This window comes from Natrix helvetica (assembly GCF_964273705.1).
Source record: "Natrix helvetica genome assembly, chromosome: 1".
NCBI classification, from domain to species: domain Eukaryota; kingdom Metazoa; phylum Chordata; class Lepidosauria; order Squamata; family Natricidae; genus Natrix; species Natrix helvetica.
In genome coordinates this window covers 154,003,109-154,026,802 of record NC_138548.1, presented here as the reverse complement: position 1 = coordinate 154,026,802, position 23,694 = coordinate 154,003,109, and the positions used below count along the sequence as shown (strand labels likewise).

The 23,694-nt window shown below is 45.3% G+C and overlaps 1 protein-coding gene across 4 annotated transcripts; it reads left to right on the top strand.

The window, feature by feature from the left end:
- Nucleotides 1–403: 403 nt before the first annotated feature.
- Nucleotides 404–22,875, top strand: NR4A2 (nuclear receptor subfamily 4 group A member 2; the record flags this gene model as incomplete). 4 transcript variants are annotated; one of them, XM_081943346.1, is made up of 9 exons in its annotated part: nt 404–916; nt 953–1,060; nt 13,756–13,877; nt 14,498–15,495; nt 17,103–17,232; nt 17,881–18,044; nt 19,229–19,431; nt 19,718–19,896; nt 20,974–22,875. In XM_081943346.1, 6 exons carry the CDS (start codon nt 14,500–14,502, stop codon nt 21,228–21,230), a joined length of 1,929 nt encoding a protein of 642 aa, XP_081799472.1. In that variant the 3' UTR covers nt 21,231–22,875. The 4 variants fall into 4 exon arrangements, with proteins under 4 accessions (XP_081799472.1, XP_081799471.1, XP_081799473.1 ...); XM_081943345.1 differs by having other exon boundaries at nt 404–1,060; XM_081943347.1 differs by lacking the exons at nt 404–916; nt 953–1,060 and adding an exon at nt 11,899–11,916.
- Nucleotides 22,876–23,694: the final 819 nt, after the last annotated feature.

Below are 23,694 nucleotides of genomic sequence, written 5' to 3'. Positions count from 1 at the left end.
TTCTAGTCAGGTTTTGGGTATAAAACCAACTGGATGATTTTAGGCCAGTCATTCTCTTTTAGCTTAGGGAGCAAGAGAGGGCAAATTGCTTCTGCAAACGTCGCCCGGAGTAAAGGCTGACTTGACGGTGCGCGCGCGCACACAAAAGAATCCCGAACCCGGTCACATCATTCAGCAGTTGCAAGTTTGCAGTCTCAAAATGTTTCTGTAAGCAAGGATTTTCTGAAAGGAATAAATCTTTCTTTCAGATTTATTTGAAAGAATATCGATTTAAAAAAATAGATGTTGTTTGGGAGACCGTCTAAGAAGCTGAGGCGGCCACAGGAAAACAGTACAGAGATTGTGCCCGGGAGACAGAAAAATAAGAACTGTGCGTTTCTGGCGGGAAAGCCACAACGGGGAAACCCTCGCGACAACCGAGCTGGCGCAAAGCCAGGCGCCGTCCCCGGGTGGCGCGCGCGGCTCGCTTAGTCCCGGTGCGAGCAAGGAGGCGCGCGCTTGCTCGCTCGCTCCTGCCCCCAAAGCTATTGTTTCCATTCCTGGCGGCCTCAATGGAAATTCCACCTCACTCCCCCCCTTCCCTTCTGTTGCCCGGGCTGGGCCGGGCTATTTATACAGCTTGGCGCTGCCGTCACGGAGAGCCGTTTCGCTGACGAGGGATTGACGCTCTTGGCTGCCGGAGCCGCGCTTGCGGTTACAATGGGCGCTTTGTCTTGAAGCGACTCGGGGGCTTGGAAGAAACGGCGGGGAAGGAAGGAAAAAAAGACCGTCGCCCTTTGGCCGCCCCGTTTTGCAAACCCCCGAAATCTTCCTGCCGAAGAGGCGCCCGCGGCGGAGAACCCTTCCCCCCGGAGGTGTAAGCCCTTGCCTCAGAGCCGAAAAGGTTGCGCCCTGGAAAGGAGAGTTTGAACGGCTGGTTCAGAAGAAAGGAAAGAAAGAAAAAGAAAGAAAGAAAAAGAAAGAAAGAAAGAAAGAAAAAGAAAGAAAGAAAGAAAAGGGGGCGAGGGAAGCGGGCAACCTAGCAGAAAAGCCTGGGCTTCTGGCGGAGCCCAAGGAAAAGGTAACTATTACTATTCTCATCCGTTCGCAACAATGTAAAGTCGCCGCTCCCCCAGGTCTGTAGCGGCTGCTGGCTTTTCATGCGCGCACCTAGTTCTTCCCAAGAAGCTAGGATGCCGTAATGGAGCGGCGTAGCTTATGTGGGTCTGTTACTATTATTATTATTATTAGTGTGTGGGCGGAGGGGGGGGAGGCGCACCATTGACCCAAACTGCAGGAAGCCCGCGCTTCCGGAAAAAGTAAGTTCTTCGTTTGAATTCATGGGGGAGAGGGGGGAGGAGCTTCTCACCTTTGTCTCCACCCCTAAATGAACCCGCTGTTTCTAGCTCGAGAAGACCTTAAGGGGCGGGGAGGAGCTCTTTCTATGCCTTTGGAAGCTTCCGGGTGGGGGGGGGAAGAGAGCCTTATAGTAACTGCAGCGTCGTGGTGGAAGCTTTGCAGGTCTTTTCCTTCGATCCGTTTGCTCGCCCATCCGTGCTGTGTGTGTGGTTTTTTTTTTAATCGTACAGCACATTTCCTGTGGAAAAGAAAACCTTAATTCTCCTCCCCTCCCTTTTAATCCACTCGTTTATGCCTTTGCAGACGGAGAAAAACGGGTCTATATTATGCTGGCAATGGAAAAACTCTTTTTTCCCCCGTTTAATTGACAATAGCTTTCAGCGCAGCTGGATTTCCGCTAGGTGCAGATGTTGCTAATGGCAGCTTCAGCATGGATGGGCAGATAGCATATGGAATGCAACATGTTGCCATATGGTCCCCCTTTAGCCTTTCACCTCCCAAGAATATCAATCAAATATATTCTGGGAGGTGGGTGGGTGGGATTTAATGACTGAACAAGAAGATGAATTGCTTTGGACAATTTATATTCCTTGACCTGAGACTTTTAAAGTCAGTAAGGTGGTATTCCTATGCAGGGCGCAACCTTTCGCCTCACAGGCAAGCAGCTACCTTCTCTGGGAAGTGAATGCGATGGCACTGAATGGGGATGACTTGTGGAAGAAATATGTATGATATTGAACAGAGTGGATTTTACAGTGTGCCTAGTGAGACTGAGAGCAAAATGCAGAAGGACTTCAAATGCTGCAAACACCTATTTGTCAGCTAGGATCCGGGAAACTGTCAAATATGTTATATGGCCTAGTCCCCTTAATATAACCCGACAGACAAAGAAGAATTACATGTATTTAAAACTACAATATCTTATTAAAATATTGTTAACCTCGCATTCTATTTGTGTGTATTTGTACTCGCCATTTCTTTCTGTTCCAGAAAATGAAGTAAATGTAAGTAAATTAAAGCTGAAGGAAGCTAATAATTTGTATTTTGTTGTCTTTTAAGGTTACGTTTTCATATGGTTTTTTTAAAAGCATACTTATCTCAATTACTTATCTAATCAGGCTCCATAACAATTATAGAAAAGGGTTAGTTATCCTCTTTTGAATTATATGTATATTTTAGCAATTCATATTTATTTGTTAGCAAAGACACCATTATGTAAAATATTAACAACCTTATACAGTATTTTCTTTGAGGTTGGTTTCAGATTCTTGTCCATGGGTTAGTTACAAAAGTAATGGAATACATTCACTGAAATCAATGAAACAACATGACAAAGTCCCATTGGTTTAATAAGGCTAATCTTAACTGAGAAATTTGAAATCAATTTGATGGGTATAGAGTAACATTCTTTAAACTTTAAACATGCGTTTCTAGGGGGAAATCCTGTTGAATTCTACAGAATTGACTTCAGAATAAATAGCATAGTCCTTAAAATAGTATTCTTTAGGGATTTGTCTTTATTATACTTGCCTGCCTCAGGTTCTGCATTCTGAACTACCTTAGAAAAATGTTTTTTGCATAAAGGCTTTACAGAGCTCAGGTTTAATGGTACACAGTACTTCTGTGTTTAGATTTTGAACATTGCTTCTAAATGCTGTAGTTTCCCATAATTTCTGATTCTGACATTAAAAAGGTAGAAAATATTTCAACACATTTTAACTCTATATTGGCACCCACTTTTTATTTTTAGTTTCACAGCATAGGCTTCTCCCTTATTTTTAATTATTGTTTACAAAGTATGGATGCAAACCAATCTAATAATTTATTAAAGATAGATTTAATAAGAAAGAAAAAAGCTTTCACTTTTGAATCCTATTACAGTATTTTATTTCTGCAACGGTCTGGGCTCTGGATGAAGCTATCCTAGGCTGCAACTTCTAAGATTTAATCAGTTCTTTTTCCTGAGTTCTCTAGCATTTGAATTTTTTTTTTGAGACTGGCATATAATCATTCCAAAACTCTACCATTTATATAATGAACTATTGAAACAATGTTTTGACATCCATAGATATAAAAATGGGGTAGTTTTGCCTACAGAAGCACAATTTAAAATAGCAGTCTAAAACTGCCTCTATGCATATGCACATGTAAGTCAGCATCTCTCAACAAAATAATTCCAGAGCCAATATATAACTTTAAATGCAACCATGTGTAATTTTAGACCAATATGACCCCAGCCCAGCCCACCTGCTCCTTGCGATTACAAAAGGCTGGCTAGAGGGAGGAGAACATTTTGTGATCAGTTGGGACTTTAAAACCTTTCCTTTTCAACTTCTGCCAGTATAAAATATCCTTCCAGAATATTTGCTATAGATAAGAAACCCTTAGACACTAATATTAACTATACAAACAGTGTAATGCGTAGTTTAGCTAGGTGAATGTTATTAAGTTTTCTATGAATTGAGAAAGCACTTTCACTATCCTTCTGAACCACAATTCAATATAGGCCTTTTAAGAAGCTCTGATACATTTTCTGCTGTTAGAACTAAATATTTTGCATACAAACAATGCAGAAATATTTCCCATAAAAGCTCTTATTACCTTTCTGTTCATATATTGGGTTTTACTATACATGGAAAGTATTTTGTTAATTTGAAGGTGTCTCTTATTCTCTAAATAAGAATAATTTTGGAAACATTAAAGGTTGGAAACTAGTTGGAAACATCAAGAAAACAATGCCCTCAGTGAGATATATTTTAATATGGATCTTCTAAAATGTGGCTTCCACTGGCTCAGAAATATTCATCATTCACCTTTTCATGTGCTCAACTGTCACTATATAGTACTGCTGATAACACAATGACATACACCGTTCATTACAAAGGCAACATACAATAAATACTTTATGCTGTGGACTCAAATGTTTTCTTGTAAATATTACTCTGCCTTTATTGCAGTTGCTGTCTTCTTGATACTAATATTTTGACACTCTTTTTTTGTTGTCACATAATCCTAATCAGAGTTGACCCTTATGTTTTAAGATCAGAAAATTGAAGAGCTTTTCTTCAAAACAATCCACTAGATTAACATTATTTTTAATCTCCTGAGTTAATTTGTTCTGAAATATACTTTGCTGAGATACTGTTAGGTTACAAGGGTGATTCTTAGCCTACAATGGTATTTGGGACTAAAATTGTACTTGGCAACCAGAATTCCAGACGCTGTCAGCTTGGAAATGGAGGAGATGGGGTTTTTTTTGCAGGAATTTTACAAAATGTCAAACTGCTTTTCCTTTATAACTCCAGTTCTAGAGAGTGAACCTCTTGTACTGAATTCTCTGTGCAGGTATTTAGGTACCAAAAGGCATGATTTTGTTACATCTATAAGAACTGTTTGCATTCATTTAACGTAGACTTCTTTTTGAAGCATGGAGCCATGGATGTTTGTTCTCTCTCTTCTTTTTTTCACATCATTACTCTGATACTGCTTGATTAGCTCCCTCCCCAGTCATGATTGGTAATTAAAATAGGCATTAAAATTAGTCACTTAGCAATTTTGCTGTTCAATTGGCAATTAAATTACTTAATTGCAATTAAAGTCCTAATTTTAATTGGCAAAATGATAGATGTAGATTTAAGATAATATGTATAAATACTTTAATAAGTGTCTATATAAGGATTACTTAATTACTCAACTTGAAGTTTATGTTGTTAACTTCAAAACTTTAAAATGAGCAATGAAATTTTATATTGCATGGATTCTAAAGCTATGTTAATTAAATATGTACCTAACAATATAAGGGCTCAACTATGTTTCGTCTATAATGTTGCAAATATAGCATGGGAAACCCTTTATAATAATCAGCAAAGGAAACCATATTGCTTATTTTAAAAGCATTTAAATCAATAAATCATACTCAAAAGTAAATATATCTAGGGGGGTATGATGCAAATAACAGTGTAAAAGAGTGTTACTAAAACATGAGGGAAGTATTACTTTGGTAAAGAACTGTAACTGAAATAATATTGATGCAAAAAGAGATTGTTGCTTTTTTCTAATTAACATTCATTCCATACTGAGATATTGGCATTAGCAGAAATTGCAACTAATATTTAAAGCTAAGTCCTATAGTATTCTGTCTTTGGGTGAATGGATTAAAAAAAACCTCTTGCATCTTTGATTAATTGCCCTAAACAGGGCATTCTGGCAGATTTATCATGGTATTTGAGGAGAGGGTTAAAAAAAAGCACATACCAGTAGTTAAATTCTTTCTTCAATAGTCCAAGAACATTTTTTCCATTTCCCTCTGCACACCTAACCTCCTTTGAAAGCATGCTTTGTCGATGTTAGTTTTCAGTTCTCATAAATATAATTCCCCCCCCCAAAAAAAAAGATGGAAGAAAATTGCTCAAATGTAGGTTAAAATACAGTCATGTGTCTTCTAAAAACTAAAATTATTTGTTATTGCCAACACAAACATTACGATGTACAGTCTTTTTTCTTTTTATAGACCATTATCACGGTCTTTCCAGTTTGGCTTTGTTATCTTTCCTGAAATTATGTTCATGCAAGTTCCTGAGGGAAAGCTCATAATTGGGAGCACATCTTAAACTGGCAATCAATATTCTCAGCTCTTAATATGGGTAAAGTTACCTATTCCATTTCTTCCACATGAAACAACATTTGAAGACTCTGCTTTCATTTTTGAACACTTAGAATCAATTTGCATTAAATTAAGAGAAATTGTTTATTTTGAATGTTACAAACAAAATAATTCTTATATATAACAAGCTACATCATACTTTCATTTATTCTTGGTATATACGATAAATTATCTAGATCGGTGTGAGAAGTAGCATCTTATTCATTTTGATATATTCCTAATCACAGTATTTCCCATGTACTAGAAATAAAAATCTATGTGCCTCAAGAGCCTGTACTCATTGTCTTTTTAGTTACATTCTTGGAACAGCAGAGACAAATAAATGTGCACAGACCTTCAATATAAGAAATTAATTTGTTACCCATGTTGTAAATAAATGTGTTCACATTCAGGGTTCAATCTTAATTACAGAAGTATCATTAAATTATGAGCACTGTGTTCTTATATAATACTTTTCATTTAGACTTCCCCTACAGCCACTTACATGAAAGTTGTTGAACTTAATATGATAAGCATACACACAGTGTAGTGCTTTTATATATTTTATCACATTTCCTTTTATAAGCTGCAGATTTTATCATATGAAGCTTTGTAATATTACAAGAGAGGCAATTTGATATAGTGGTTAAGGCTAGAAACTGGAGGTGGTGAATTCTAATTCTGCCTTAAGCAAAAGCCAACTGAGTGACCTTGGACCAATCACAGACTCTTAGCCCTAGGAAAGAAACAATAGCAAACCACTTTTCAAAAACCTAAGAAAACTGCAGGAACCTTCCCCAGGCAGCCTCTGAGAGAGAGACATGATTGAACAGAAGAATAAAAAAATGATGCTATACAGTGTTTTAAATTATGCAGGGCACCATCTGGTATTTGACAGAAAATCTGATCACAGAATCCCCCTCTGATTTTTTTAAAGGGAGATTTTAATTTAAAAACAGCCCTTATGATATCAGGAACATATTTCCCACCTAGTGATCTGCAAGTAAACATGCAAGGAACTGAGATGTCAGTTGAGGTATAAACTCAGCAACCAGAATAAAATAATTTTCTTATCCTCTTAACCTTGTTTAAATATGATATAAACACAGAGGGATAACTCTTATACTTTGGTGAATCAACCTTGAATATTAACATATTTACCTATAATTAATTTCCTAGTTTAAAAATGCATGTGTATGTTTGTGTGTATATACATATAGACATAAAATGACTTCATTCCTCATTTCTCACAAACTAGAAGTTTATGTTTCAATATAGCTCTCCTCCTCATCCACTGCTTCAGTTAGGAAAATAATTTCATCCTATGATGTATTACTAGGCATACATGAAAGTTTCCGAATACCTATATCAAAATTTGTTCTACATCAGTTTAAAAATGATGTAACTGTTAAATATGACGGCACAAAGACTGTACCCAGATGACAAGATAAGATTAATGATGTAAGAATGGTTATGGAAAAATTAAAACTTTAAAAAATCAGTTCTAGAACAGTACTTTTCAAACAAAATGTCACAGTCTAGGTTTGTAAAAATGGTTTTGTGGCAGTGAAATTAAAGACGCCTGCATAAATCTATGGATTTCAAATTCCACAGCCATACAAATGCTTATGTGTGTCGCATCCCTAAGGATTTAGAAAAAAATATATAAAGAAATTAAAGAGTCTTATCTCTAGCATTCATATTGTTATATAGAAAAGTAACATTATTTCAAGTGCTTGTGTAGAAAAGATTTTTAATAGGATGCCACTTCCTTGAAATTAATGGAAACAGCCGGCCCTCTTAAAGAATACAACTATTTTGGGGCAAATTATACAATACGTTATTTTACACATTCAAATTAAATTGTAGTTAATGGCAAAGGAAATATCTGTTGACTCGAGAGATCAATCTTGAATATTGAAGATAGGGGACTTTATATATCTCAACTGCATTCAACAAATTATTGGAAGTGATTATGCATTTATCTTACAAAATACATCCAAGTTTTACCAATGTTACTTCAAATGTTCTTGGTTATGTTGACTGCAGAGTCCAGCTCTGACACAATCAGAGACATGCAATACTAAATTATTCTAATTGGGCAACTTCAGAAGAACTTTAGACTAATATAAAACCCATTGAGCTGTTTGGTTTTCATTCTTTTATAGTCCTTGCTGTCCAAATTAATGGAGCAAAAATATTTAAAGCCTCAAAAAGAAAACACACTCCATTTGGCCAATTATTAGGACAGGAGACACATTAGGAATGGCTTTGATCCACGTGTGGAAGTTATTTGGGCCTCAGGGTAACCTCTCAGTTGGGTAAAAAGAAAACCAAATGACCACAAGATGGCATCAAAGAAACCCTGAAAGTCTATTTGCTGCCGCCTAGTGATCCTCCTAATACTGGTATTTTCTGCCTATAGGTAGGCAGAGAGGAACAGCAAATCGCCTGAAGCTTGCCAGCTGATGCAGGAGTGATGCTGGGTGGAAATATAAGCAGAGTCCCTGGTTTTTTCTTCACCCACTCCCGTGTGTAGTCTATGGTGTGTGGGCTGCTTCAAATCCGTACCATTCACCGGAGAGAGATAGGCAAGTCGATGGGCTGACATCTAGTGGTCGCCCGTAGTTCTGCAGCCCAGATGCAGTGGCCTTATCCCGCCACGACCCGGAGGTTTCAAGGCGCAGGGAGGGGGGCAAGGGAGAACCTGGGGGTCCCCTTGCCTGAGGACGCCAAGGTATCTACTTTTCCTTGCCTTTCTTGTCCATCGCTGTAGAGAATCATTTATACCAGCCTGACTTCCCTTTGCAAAAAAGTGACGGTTCAAGCGAGAGAGAAAAAGTTATTTGCGAGCTCCTCTTTTCTCTCACACCCACGCTTATTAAATAGGATTCTTATTACATCCTTTTCTTACACGGGTTTGACAGCATTAGCAAAGGAGGAGGGAGTTAGCGCTACCCCACTGGCAGCCCAGTCCTTCTCTCTGGAGCAACTTCAACCCTAGTGCTAGAGAAAAGGAAGTTTTCAATCTCGAAACGCAGCGCCCAGGAAAAAAAGAGGTTTAAAAATAAATCCCCTTTGGCTGCTTTCGAGTTTCCGATTCGCAGAGCCTTAAAATAGCCCAGCCCACTCTCAGGCTGTTGCTTTCCCCGTCTTCTCAGCGCAATGGAGCAGGCACCACCGGGGCAAGCTGGGCGCTCGCGATTGCTATTTTCGGAGCCATCCCAAGCCTGTTGCGTCAATGGCACCGTCCCCTTGCGTCACGCGCCACCCCGCCCCTCTCACTCCTCCCCACTCTCACTTTTTCCTTTTCGTGCGCTTCAGCCCACGGGCGGCGGCGGCGGCTGACGCGGCTGCGCTCGTGCTAATGAGCTCGAGCTTTCCTTGTCCCAGCCCTCTGGCAGCCTCGCGCCGGGGCCAGCAGCCGGAGGAGGAGGAGGAGGAAGAGGAGGACTTAAGGTGGCTGCTCAGGGTTCCTCCCGCCTTCGTTGCCAAAGTTTATGCCTTTAAAAAAAACTCGCCCCTCTATTTATAGGATTCCTAAAAATAGCCCGGGGGGAGAAGTTTCCTCGTCTGGGAGGGAATCCCATTGACTCAAGCGTTCTTCGAAAGTTCAGGAACATTTTTTTTAGGAAGAGGCGGAAATCCTAATGGATTGGCCAACTTGCAAAGAGAAGCACTCCGGAAGGGGAGCTAAGGCAAGCCAGAGAGGCCGGTGCCCCCAAATTAACTCGGAGGTAACAGCCTCCCTTTAAGTCTGCACTTACTTGGAAACAAGCCCTGTGAAGATCGGCGGGGTTTGCTTTCAGATCAACCAGCACGGGATCTACCTTCACCGGATCACTATGGGAAGGGGGTATGGGTGTAGAAGTACCATTCCTTGATTTATGGAAGGCGTGCCCTATTAATCCCAATGACAGCTAAAGGTCTATGGAGATTCTCAGCCATCCAGGTCATGGTTGTCCCAAAGGTGCTTTTTCAAGAGGCAATCCTTCCATTCACCACCATCCGGTCAGAGTTGAAGAAGCTTCTTGGATGAGAAGCGAAAGGTCTTCAAAGAAAAAACAGAAAGTCTGGTTGCCCTTGAAAAAGCACCTTTGGGACCCAATGACAGCTTTGACTTCAAAGGAGATAAGGTTCCTGAACATCTACTTACCTTCTTAAGTTACCTTCCGTGTCCTCAGTTAATCCTTTTGTCCTTTTACCTGCAAGGTTTCAAATCGGCGGCCAAAGCAAGATCAGTAGAGGGAGGGGAAATTTTCTCCGCTTAACACGCTGAAGGTGGGCAGGAGGAGTGTGTGTGTTCAGGACAAGAGAACAGCAAACTGCCTAAAGCCCCCTAACCCTCAGCCTGTTGGGAAGGGTAGTGGGAACACGCACCCCCGTTCCTTACCTCCAGCGCCGCGGCTGGTTCGTCGATTACCTGCGTGGGTTGCAACGTCCACGCTATTTTCTGGCAAACACGCGGGAATCAGAACATAAGCAGGCATTCCAACGACGTTTCCCACGGAGATAGCAAAGGATCCTTGGAGCTTCGCTGCCCATCTACACGGAAGTAACTCCCACTGGTTCCGTTTAGGGTTCACCCCCCCCCTCCAGATCAAAGTGCTCGGAGTAGAGGCACTACTTCCCTGTAAGCGAATCCTTCTGGGTGGCAGTGATTCTGACCCACGTGCACGCTTTGGACTTTGACCATTAGTTTGTTTCATACTCAGCTGCAGAAACGGGACTGTATACAATTTGGATGTATGCCTATAAGATAACAAAATACCAATATTTAGAATCTAGTTTATATATTTATCTTGAGGGCACGCGCCCGTGCAAACACACACACACACACTCACACACTCACATACTTTCCCCCTCCAAATATAATAGCATCCGTGGGCATTTTTTAAGCAGTTGAAGTGCAACGGGGGAGAGGGGGGAAGCGAGAGAAGTATGTTTCGGGACGTAAATCGGTCTGGGAACGATTGTGCAACTTGTTGAATGCGTTGTCTCTGTTTTAAAAGGATGGACTGGGTGCGTCAATACATTCCTGCCTTTTTACCTGTAAAGTGCCTTCTGTAGAGAACACCGCCGAGATAAGGTGGTACCTGGGAGGGAGGGGTTAAGAAGTCGCAGTTCTAGGCAGATCAAAGGTAGGTGGACATCCCACGTATGTTTGCCCGGGTTTGTTGTAATGTTCGCTCTGGAAAGCGAACACACCTGGAAAACACACACCTGTTCCGCTTGGTGAGAAAGTATAATGTGGGAAAAAAGGCACTCGGGCAGAGCGCGCGATGGATTGACAGCGCCTAGAGATTCATGGATTTATGACAACAGGGGGGCGGGGAGAGAAAGGGAGCATTCAGCCTTTGTTTACGGTCTCGGATCTCTTCCACCAGACCAGGGAAAGGAGAAGGAAAAGGATCGGGGATCTGTCCCTAATTTTGCAAAAAGCTTTCGCCAAGGTGAAGGCAAAGCAGGAGAGCCGTTTCCCACCTTAAAAGCGCCACTCTTGGTGATGTCACGTCGGAAATTTACCAAAGCAAGATCTAGCCAACTGTACCGAGAGATCCAGCCCCTTGACTGGCTGATTGGGCAAGGCGGCACTGACGTGCACTGACGTTTGAAGACTTGGGATGCATTTGGCTGTGCAATACAGAGCCCACATAAACAAAGGCACATTGGAGGGAAGGGCCAGTCTGTCCTGCTTGCTCGCCCCGCGCTTCGCTCGTACTCTACTTCCCTAAGGAGCGAAAGGAAGAGCGGCGTGTCCGCGCGCTGGCAGAGGCGAGTGAAAGGCGAAAGGAAAACGAGGACGAAGCGCTCGGCGGCGAGAAGTGGCTCTCCGCTTCCTCCCGCTCGCCCGCCCGCCCGCTCGCCCTGGGAATCCGAACTGCCAACAGTTGAATGAATGAATGAATGAATGAAAGAGACACGCCACCTAACAAGTAAGTGGACTGCGACGGAGAATCTATTCTGTCTTTTGGCTGGATGATGCAACATTTTCCTTCCCTTCAGGCAAAGAAAAGTAGCCCGGAGATGGGATGGAGTGGATAGGTTGGGTGAGATTGGCGGGGGGTGGGTGGGATTGGGACCGGGAAAGATCGCGGTTGCCAGATATCAAATATTAACCCCACCCACCCCCGCCCCGTGCAGGCTTATCCAAAAAGTACCTCTTAAAAGGGCCTCGCCTATCAGCCTTCATTCAGATCCGGAGACCTTCCCACAGCCCACCTCGCAACTTCCATTCCCCGCAAAGTGTGGATTTTTTCGGATAGAAGGCCGGAAGAGGAAACTTTGAGCGCAGCCCCTGCGCTTTGGTTTTCGGGGGTTCAGCGCCGTGGCATCCCATCCTGTGGAAGAGGTCCGCGGGAGGACTTCAATCGCAGGAAGAAGAAAGAAAAAAAGTTGTTGGGCGGAGGATTTGGGTTACTTGGGAACACTTTGATCTCCAGTCAGCGCCAAGGCTGAGAGCAGGGGAGGACCAGCGCTCGGTCCTGGAGCAATTACGCTGCCTGCCAGGTTGATCGCCGCCGGAGGTGGGCAGACTGCAAAGTAAAATGATTCCAGAGCACGTCGCCTAATAGCGGGGCCGGCCGGCTTCCTTGTTTGATGCGTGGGAGGCAGGAAAAGAAGGCAAATCGCCCCCCAGCCCTAGTTGAAACGGCCTAGCTAGCAGGTTGTACAGAGGGAGAGGGATTGTCGGCTTCCAACGGAGTTTGAATTAAAGGGCACAAGACTTCGGAGTACAAACAGAGAGAGGCTAGCTGAGCAGTCCAAGTATGAAACTTCCCAGGGTTTGCTACTTGTACCCATGAGAAGCTGTTCTGCGGTGTGTGTGTGTGTGTGTGTTATCGGAGGGACGCAATCATCGGAAAAGCCCCCGGAAAAAAACGATTTGCGTCAGTTCCGAAGGGGATCCGGAAGAGATGGCTAGAGGCATTCCCATCTCCCGTTCGATTCGGCTGCACGGCTTGGCCACGCGCATCCTTCGGACCCTCCCGCACTCAGCTCGGCGCGGCTCGGGTTGCTGCTTTCTTTGGCCTTTTAATTGCCTTCGCCTTTGTGTGCGCGCGCGTGCGAGAGCCAGCGAGCGGCTGCGTGCTCTAATTAAATGCTGTCTCTTTGCCGCTTGTGTCCCCCCCCCCCCTTTGAAGATTTGGAAGCCGAAGAAGAGTGGCGGAATGTGGGGGGGAAGCGGGAGCGCGGGCCCCTCTTCTTCCTCCTCCCCTCCTCCCGTCGCGCTTCTCATTCTTATGTCATCCCCGCTCGCGATGGAGAGAAGTTAGCCCCCTGGGACGGCCAAACACGCCTTTGGAGGCTTGCGGGAGTTGTCAAGTGTAAGACTTTGGAGTCTCTGCGGGCAGATGCGTGTGGACAAGCTATGAGGGAGCTGGGTGGGTGGGTGGGTGGGAGGGATAACTTGAATGTCTGAATACTTTTGTTGCACAATGAGGGAATCAAGGGGAAAACCTGGACAAGACTTTGTCCATAAATATGTTCTGTATGAATCAAATAGCGCAACGACAACCAGAAAAGCCCCTCAGGCAAAAAGGGCTTTTCTTTGCCATCCAGCTGGAAGATATACACTCTCTGCCTTTTAGCGGCTTTTTAGGAGGCTGTATTCCCAGCTCTCCTAAGACACCTCTGAGCCTGGCAGAAGCAGGAATTTTGTGGCAGGCGCTAGTCCTCGTGGCCTTCCCCCCTCCCCCCCCCCGGTCTAGGTGAGGCTGGAAAAAAAAGTAACGTCGTCTCCCTCTCTCCACACCTTTGCCCGTCTTTTTCAGGGAGCAACCGGACAGACTGGAGTCCTCGGCGCCTCGCTCAAGTCTTGGCAACTTGTCTATCCGTTGACTTCCGACGCTGTCTGCCTTCAATTCTCCCGAAAACGCCACTCACGCGGCTGAAGGTGGGTGACGCGGGTTGACCCTTTCCTCACCCCCCCCCTCACTCCGCCCCGCCAACCAGGAAGTCAAACTCTCTTTTAAAAACCCGGAGGAAAGCGGCCCCTCTGCCTTTAGCAGGTGTTGGGCTGGCGGAACTCAGGCGAGAAAAGAGGGACCGCGTGCATGTGTGTTGCGGGTGGAGAGGAGGGGGCGTACTGGGCTCCACTCTCAGCAGCTCCAGCGCGAGCAGCTCAGCATCCCATCTAGCCTCCCGTGTTCTTGGCAGCGGGGGCATTGCTTTTTACTGACACCCCCGTCTCTCTCCTCCCCCACCGACGTTTAGTAAAGACCTCACTGCTCTCTCTCTCCCCCTTCTCTCTCTAGCAAGCCCTTCTGCGGTTCCTCCTTGCCCGTTTTGATTCGCGTTTTACCTCCCTCTCTGCCACCGCTTGTGCTGCCCCATCCTTTATCGTCTGCCCGTCCCATACCCTGGCATCATCTTCCTTCCCCTCCTGGCTTGGCTTCTTTATGGGAAGGGAGGGAGGGCGGGCGGGGAATGGGTGGGTGGGTGGGTGGGAGAGGATTGGGATTGTTGCCCAGGAAAGCTGAGCCATGCTCTTGTTGTGCCGTGTTTCGTTTGCAGCCATGCCCTGCGTCCAGGCTCAGTACGGGTCCTCGCCGCAAGGAGCCAGCCCGGCCACGCAGAGCTACTCGTACCACCACTCGGCGGCTGCCGGGGAATACAGCTCGGACTTCTTAACGCCCGAGTTTGTCAAGTTTAGCATGGACCTGACCAACACTGAAATCACTGCCACCACTTCTCTCCCCAGCTTCAGTACCTTTATGGACAACTACGGCGCCGCTGCCGCCGCCGCTGCGGGTTACGACGTCAAGCCGCCCTGCCTCTACCAAATGCCGTCGCAGCCCCCGCCACCCCCGCCACCGGCGCCCTCCATCAAGGTCGAGGAGCTGCCCCTGCACGGCCACGGCTACCCGCCGCCGCCGCAGCCCCCCGCTGCCGGCGGTCCCCAGGCGCCTGATGAGCTGGCCGTCTACTACAAGCCCTGCGCCTCGCCACCCACCCCGGCCGCTGGTTTCGCGCCGGGTCAGAGCGTTTGGGACGAGGCCGGGCCGCTGCACGGCTTCCATCATCACCACCACCATCACCACCAAGCTTACGGTGGGGCGGCAGGAGGAGCGGCTGGCGGCGGCGGCGTGCATAAGGCAGCACCGACGGCGGTGCCGCGGCTCTCGCTTTTCTCCTTCAAGCAATCGCCGCCCGGCATGCCGGTGGGCAGCTGCCAGATGCGCTTTGACGGGCCCCTGCATGCCCTACCGCTCAATGGGGAGCCCTCGGGCCACGGGCCTGGCGCCCACCACCACCATCACCACCATCACCACCACCACGACGGGCAGCCTTTCGCTCTGCCGAACCCTATCCGCAAGCAGGCCAGTGCCGCCGCCGTCGGGTTCCCCGGACTGCAGATCGGGCATGCTTCCCAGCTCCTGGATGCCCAGGTGCCTTCGCCGCCTTCGCGGGGCTCACCCTCCAACGAGGGGCTGTGCGCCGTCTGCGGAGACAACGCTGCCTGCCAGCACTACGGCGTGCGCACTTGCGAGGGCTGCAAAGGCTTCTTTAAGGTGAGCTGATGCTCATGCTGCCTCCTGGGGAGGCGGGGGTGGCGACGGCTGCGGGAGTCTTGTGTGTGTGTGCCTGTCTCCCCGATGCCAAGTGCTATGCCGCTGATCTCCCATCCCTCCGTCCATCTCCTCCACCGTTTCCCTTTATCTTCAAGTCCCTGCCTCTGCTGAGTAGAAACTAACTCGCTTTAGACAACAACCGCTGTCAGTCTTGAGACTGGGCATCTAGAAGAAAAGAACAGGATCTCTATTTGGGGATCTAGTCTTAGCCTCCTTCCTGTCTCCAGATGTTAGCTGGATTCAGAATGATAAAGGCGACTTAGATCAAAATCCATACTTACCAGGTTTTTACTTCATAGGGAAAGAAAAAAAGCTCTAGAAGAGAGAAGCAAGTGGGATTATCACCTTATTAAACGGCATATATTCACTGCCCGTTTATTAGGCTGTTTGTCATCTAATCCCTAAAATAGTTCGGGCTCCTTGTACAGAGGTACTTGGGCCACATCTATCTAACACTAGATGGGAATATGCCGCTCACCACAGGGAAAAAAAAACACCTCTCAGTTTTATTGTCCTGATACAGATTTGAGGCCTAGCTTTCCTGCTTTATTAAGAATAACATTTCATTCCTATGACAGCCCCCCCCATAACGCAGCCCTTCATTTTGCCACGTTTTCCCTGCCCTAGATTTTGATGGAGATAGTGCAGCAGGAGAGGAACTGGCCGTTTTAGCGGATGAATTCCTCCGCATCCTTTCCCCGAGTCTGGGGAAGAAAGAACGTTTGAAGGAATCGGAGCATCGCTTTTTATTTAATCGGAGCTTTGAAGCTCGGAAGGGAAAGTGCCACAATGCCCCTGTTCTCTTTCTCTTCCTTTCTCCCTTGTACCCAACCCACATTCCAAGAGGCTTTTAAAATGCGCTGATTTAGACAAGGGCCTATTCCCAAACTATAATCTACAAAAACGACCTGCAATGGAGAACGAGTTGTTGGGGTGTTCAACGCCTGTTGCCCTCTCCTGATCTCCCCGCCTTTCTCTCTGTCAGTTCCAGTCCCACCTAGGATGTGTGTGTATGGGGGACTCTTGTCCTGTCTGGGGACGAGCTGAGCCGGGCGAACTAGGGGGGAGGGTTTCTTTTTTTGCAGTTCATTTGCTTTAGGACTGGTTAGAAGAGAGAAGGCCGTCTTAGCTAACAAACTAGACCCGCAATCCCGATGGTCGAATTAAATTGTGACTCTTACACACACACACACACACACACACACACACACACACACACACACACACACACACCGTAACTTCCTAACTGAATAGCCGCATCCTTGAAAAGAAAAGGAATTTAAAAAAAAAACCTCATAGGAATGCCTCAGATTTGTGTATTGTGTAGGTTATAGCAGGCTCGCCAGACGGTGCTCGGCGCGCCTGCTCCCCAATTTTGGGTTAGAGGACCTGGAAAAAGAGAGGCCGCTGGAGCGAGAGAGGAAGAAGAAGAAGGGATCTGCTCAGCCCGCGAAGTGCCTCAAACTCGGACCGCCTTCCGGGGCTCCTCTCCGCTCTGTTCCGCTCACCACCTCACCTCCCCCCTCCTCTCTCCCCTGTCTCTGCAGCGCACCGTCCAGAAAAACGCCAAATACGTTTGCTTAGCGAATAAGAACTGCCCCGTGGACAAACGCCGCCGGAATCGGTGCCAGTACTGTCGCTTTCAGAAGTGCCTTGGGGTCGGCATGGTCAAAGAAGGTAGAGCCTGCCGTGGGGCGGGCGCCTGGGGTGGCCACAAGCACAGGCGGAGCAGCAGCGTCCCCAGTAGTGGCGAGAGGAGGCGCAGCGAAGCTCCAGCTGAGCTTCCACGGGCGGCTTCTTCTGACCCTTGGGGTGCCTAGGGCTTCCTTCCACCCAGGTCCTTCGGGCCCATCTCCAGAGCATAAACCCTCGGGGTAGTGACAGGAACCGAAGGCCTGTGCAAACCCGGACTAGACCTAAAATAATCTTACCTGACACAAGGCGCTTGCACCCCGTCTTAGGTTTAACTTTAAAGGGATGCCAAGGCCAGGGCAGATTGGGTTCATGCGAAGGAACGTCAGAAAGGTTTTGTGCTGTCGTACGTGTTTTTCTAAACTCGTGTCTAAAAAGTCAGCCTCATGTTTGGAAACTGAGCTCCGCAGGAGCCAAAGGAAGTCCGGAAAATAATACAATACTGAACAGCCACAATTTCTCCCTGAAAACTTTTTCTCCGGGGTGATATATTCAGCCACGAAGTTTTGATCCCAGTAGAAAAACAGGACGTTAGGTGGGTATGTGGGTGGGGGAGTTGTGTTTTCTTTTTCTCTGACTGGCCGGGCGACCTGAGGCATGTTCTCTGAGTGGAGGCATCTCGTCTTTTTTCAGTAGTTCGCACAGACAGCTTAAAAGGCCGAAGGGGTCGTTTGCCCTCGAAACCGAAGAGCCCCCAGGAGCCTTCTCCCCCTTCGCCCCCGGTGAGTCTGATCAGTGCCCTGGTGAGAGCTCATGTCGACTCCAACCCGGCTATGACCAGCCTGGACTATTCCAGGGTAAGCTGGAGACAATATTTGCCTACGGGTCCCCCTCGCGGGCCACCAAATGAAATCCGCCTAGTCCCCAGTAAGGTCATTCTCCCTTCCACCACCCCATTTGATGTGATTGTGCAGACGCCTCCGAGGTGTTGGTGTCCCAGAGGGCTTGGAGATGTCTGGGCAAGAATTTGGTGTGTATGTGTGTGCGTGTGTGCCTGCTGAAGGAGGAAGGGGAACTTCAAGCAGATGCAGATTGCATCTCTCTCCCTCCCCTCCCTCCCCTCCCTCTCTCTCTCCGCCCCACTTCTCGGACTGTGGGCTACTTTTGCAAATAGCGTTTACTGCTAGTTAAATATACATAGATTATTTTGTTCCATACTAGTATAAGTTATTTCTCCCTTGCCAGTTAATTGAAGCAATGCTTTAGTTCGAAAAGGAGGTGTTCCCCATTCAGACATGCTTAGGAAATGAAAGCCGTTAAGAAAGATTAAACTCTGGGCAGGACACTCCCAAAGGAGATGACCAGAGCACCTGCCTCCTGGAAACTAACCTTCAGCTCCTTACTACAAGGATGCTGGTTTGTTTTTCTCTTCTGCCTTATGGGACCCATGGTATGAATAAGGAATAAGGAGAGAAAGTCGCCTCTTTTTCAAGGCGGGATCGGTTGCTCCCTTCTCACAGTAGAACCACATGCGAACGTGCATTTTTTAATACATAAGAAATGAAATGTGATAGAGAGCCATAGGCGCTTGTGCTGAATGCATGCTACATATTTGTATTGTGTGTATGGATTGATGGGTGGATTTTCCTTCCCCTTATTACTTCATTAGCAGAACCGCTCATTTGCTCCCCCCTCCCACTGGCTTTCCAGAAGCTAAGCCAAACCCTGGGATTTTTGCTTCAGGGTGTTTTTCCAGAGTGTTTAAAGTTGACCCTTCCTCCTGGCCACAGCCATTTCCCCTCTCCGAGGGCCATCCCTCCTAGCGCCACCCCTAATTGAATTAATTGCCATGGGACATCTAATTTCTTCACTGGCCAGAGCGAGGTTTAATTGTTATAAAAACTTGGCTCCCCTCCTCGAAATGGGGTTAGCAATTTCACGGGCTATAGATTTCAGAGAGCCTCATTAAATTGCTGGGGTCTTTCTCTTACTTCCCTCCCCCTCCCCCTTCTCTCCCATCTTCCTTGCCATGGAATCCCAGTTCCAAGCAAACCCAGATTATCAGATGAGCGGTGACGACACGCAGCACATCCAGCAGTTTTATGATCTCTTAACTGGTTCCATGGATATTATCCGGGCCTGGGCAGAAAAGATCCCGGGCTTCACTGACCTTCCCAAACAAGACCAAGACCTGCTGTTTGAATCTGCCTTCCTGGAACTTTTCGTCCTGCGGCTAGCCTATAGGTAAGTAGGAAGTGCTCTCTCCAAGTTGAAGGTCACCTGCAAGTGTCTACGTGGATGTGCAGGCCTGTGGGATACATGTGCACACCCAGACACATCCCTTGCCATCCTTGTGATGAGCAAACCTGCGACGTTCAAGGTCCGCTGAGCTGCGTTTTTATTAACTCCTCAGTAATTAGGTCCCTCTTAAGCCTTCCATTTATTGCTTGGCGAATAATTAGTTGTTTGCCTTTCTCTATTCCCCCTCTCCCCTTTTCTGGCCGCCCTGTAAACCCCTCCCCCCACGCAGGTCAAACCCCGTGGAAGGGAAGCTCATCTTTTGTAATGGTGTGGTCCTGCACCGGCTGCAATGTGTCCGTGGGTTCGGGGAATGGATCGATTCCATTGTGGAGTTCTCTTCCAGCCTGCAGAATATGAACGTTGATATCTCTGCCTTCTCCTGCATCGCTGCCCTAGCCATGGTGACAGGTGAGACCCAGCTTCTGGCTCTTCCTCTTTATTCTGATGACCCAGGGGTGTTTTATTTCAGATTAAGTGATCTGGAATAAGTAACCAGTTTCTCCATATTAGTGATGACTATAGATTAATTTTTAAAAGGAATTTTAGTCTTTCTGGGCAAGCTGAAAATCTCTGCCCTATGCCCTGTTTCAACTTGTCAGGGCAGATGAGAATTCCCAGTTAGAAGAGATTCACATTCCTCCAATATAGAGTTAAAATCCATAATAGGTCACACTCCTTGCCCTTGTTTTATTTTAGAAGTTCTAAACTGCATATTGGGTTTTCTCACTTCTTTTCCCATAAACTCCTGGTTTTTTTTAAATTATGGATTGTGTAAATCTATTCCTTTAACCTTCCTGTGCTCCTATTTAAAGCAAACTAAAGTTTATCATTATGTCCCGGATGAATATGAAGTAATCCAAAGTAATTGCCCTTTTATACAATCACCATTGGCAATAGGGAATAGAATTCACAAATCAAGATATATGCATGGAGACATGTTTATGTTCACATGACACACTGAATCACAAAGTAGCCAATCATATTTTATTTTAATATGGTGGACAATCCAACCCCTGTGATTAATTTAAGGTCCAGCATGCCTGCCAATCCAGAGTATTGGGCTAATTGATCAAACCATGGAGGGGCTGTTATGAACAGAAACTTTATGAGAGACCATTTACGTTTGAATTGCTATAATACAGATAGTTCTGTGGCACACTGGAAGTTCAAGAGTACTGATTCAAATGGAGGAGTCGCAATCTGACCCACAACTGCAATTTCACAATGCTGTCTAATTTGTAGCAAGAATTTCTAATTTGTAGAAATGAAAGAAAGTCCCTTGAGTTCAGAAACGTCAGTTTATTCCAAACTATGTTGTTTAGCATTGGAACTTTAAGGAGTAAGGGATAGTTAAAGGAGGGGTAGGATCTCCCAATGCATAATTGATAGTCTCTTAACAAGGCCTGTTGAAGTGCCCCTCCTTCAGCTACCCCCTTAGATTGGTCCAGAGCTGAGTCTAAATCGGCCATTTCTTGTCCTTTGCAGAGAGGCACGGCCTGAAGGAGCCCAAACGGGTGGAAGAACTACAGAACAAGATTGTCAATTGCCTCAAGGACCACGTGACTTTCAACAACGGCGGCCTGAACCGGCCAAATTACTTGTCGAAACTCCTGGGCAAGCTCCCGGAACTGCGCACTCTCTGCACGCAAGGCCTGCAGCGTATTTTCTACCTGAAACTGGAAGATTTGGTGCCGCCGCCAGCAATAATTGACAAACTTTTCTTGGACACTTTACCTTTTTAAAAAACAAAGACAGAGAGAGGGAAAGAGAGAAAGTGTAAGGGAAGGGAGGGAAATCTAGAAAGAAAGACAATGCTGCTGCGCTCTCAGAGTTGAAGAACTTTCAAAGCCTCGAAGGTGGGGGGGGGGGAATGCGAGCAAGCAAGGAGATCGAAGCCCCCGGAGGAAAGCGAGAGCCCCCTCCCCCCATAAGGAAGGAGCACCTCCGGTTGTCGCATGCTCCCACCCTCCAAACTGTGGCTTAGCTTGTCCTGCAGAACAGTGACTGAAAACTGGGGGCTTTGGCCACGCTGAATTCCGTTCCTTGGACTACACACAGATTCCCATGGTACAAGCTTTTTATTCTTGCCTAAACAAACAAGCAAACAAAAAACAAAAGTCTCTTTCGCTCCCATCCACTCCCCTTCTCCCCCCCACAAAGCAAAAACGACACACAGATTTTTTTTAAAGAGTTCATTACTATGATTGTGAGAATGGCTGGGACCAAGGACTAAAAGTTAGGAAGCTGAGTCTTGCTTGGGCTTTAGCTGCTGCTGCTGCTGCTGGCAAGAGTATTAAGATGACCCACTCAATCTCCCCTTCCCACTTTCTTAAGACTTTTAAAGGGTTTTCTGCTGTAAAGGGAAAGCTGTAATATATAAAAGATGGAATTAAGGGTGGGGGAGGGAGAGGGTGCAGCATGAATCGACAGAAGGCAAAGGATTGTACACTGAACCAGATGCAGTTTGGCTTTTTCTTTCTAAAAAACAAAGCAAAACTATTCTGTGCCTATTTATGAATAAGCTATTCAAAACCTTTATAAAATTAGAGAGAGAGAAAAAGAGACTAAATCAAAGGGATTTGGACAAAAAGATTTGATTATTTAAGATTTAAATCAAAAGAAAGTGATGATTCTAGGAAGACAATGTTATTATAGGCACTTGCTATTTCAGTAATGTCTATATTCTATAAATAGTTATTTCAGACACTATGTAGTCTGCTAGATTTTATAAAGATTGGTAGTTCTCTAAGAAGCTTCAAACATTTTTCTCAGTTGTAAAATAGGTGGGCACAGGTGTTACACAAATCCAACAGACTCCCCACCCACATCCATTTCTGGAAAAATCTTCCGAAAGGGACCCATATTTCCGTGTTTGTAAACACCGTTTGGCATTCCTTGTTTGTAAGTGTCGTATGTATTGTTGATGCTGATTAAAAAGAAAACAGTTTATATCTTGATCATTTTGTTGTCTGAGGAGAAACCAGTCTTGCATGCACAAGCTTTTTTGACTATTTCCAGAGTGTTTATCTCATATATAGATCTCCCTGGAAATTATTGAGCACTTTGTCTTTTTATTTCAAGTTTCTTTTGTTGAGGGAGGGAGTTGTTTTTTTAATGCCTAAAATTGTTAATATATTATTTTACGTATCAATACAATGTTTTTTAATGCCATATTCTGTAGTATATCTATTTTTCTTTGTATATTTCCAGTATGGCATATTTTAAAACCACTGCCTCTTCCCTTTCCTCTCTCTTACTCTACCCACCCCACAATTTCTCCATGTGGTGTATATGACAGTTAGAAGCTGACACTTTCTCCCTAAACTCTTTCTTGGAGAAAGATAATTTTAATGTTTACAGCAAATAAATCCATGTCAACGAACAGAATCCCGTCTTTTTTCTCTTTAGGAAAAAAAAAGTTCCAGAAGCCTCCCATGATAGATAGTTACTCGGATGATGATGATGGTGAGGATGATTCATAGCACTGAAACAGCAGGTTAAAGAAATGCTATATCTATGATGGCTTATCTTACCTGGGAAAAGGAATTTGCTGTTTTAAGTGGCAAAAGGAGGCAAAGCTAAGATGTATAGTTTACTTTCTTTTTCTAACTTCAGTACCATGTAGTGTTTGTTGTTTCTACCATTTTAGCCTTCCTTTGAAACCTCTGGGAACCTAAGTTAAAAATATAAATATTTGCCTTATCTAGCTCTAAAAAATTAAATAGGTCTTACTTAGTGCAATGCATTCTAGTGGAATTATCTTTTGTGAGCAATCTGTGCATCAGTCTCTGTTTGTTCTACAGCAAATGGAGTAGGCAAGATGTAGCAAAAAAGAAATGGGGTAGAAACAGGCTGGAATAAGTTAAGGTATTTGGAACTGGAGCATTTATGTCCATTGCTGAAATTTAAATAGGCTAAATTGTATGAAATTGATTTTAACGGGCAGTAGGCATGCATGTGTGTGAACGCCATATACCTGTGGCATGTTTAGTGGAAAGCAAGTTCCACAGAGTTTAAAGAATCTGAGGATCTCCTAACTGCAAAAAGCTGCAGTCTTACTTTATTTGCAATGAAAAGCTAAGAATGCAACCCAAACACATTCCTGTTGAATTCACATGACTCTTTTCCAGAGAAGCATGTGGTTACATTCCTAAATCGTTTACTAATGTAAATATAATTTGAATTCAGTGTGATTTTTACAGAATA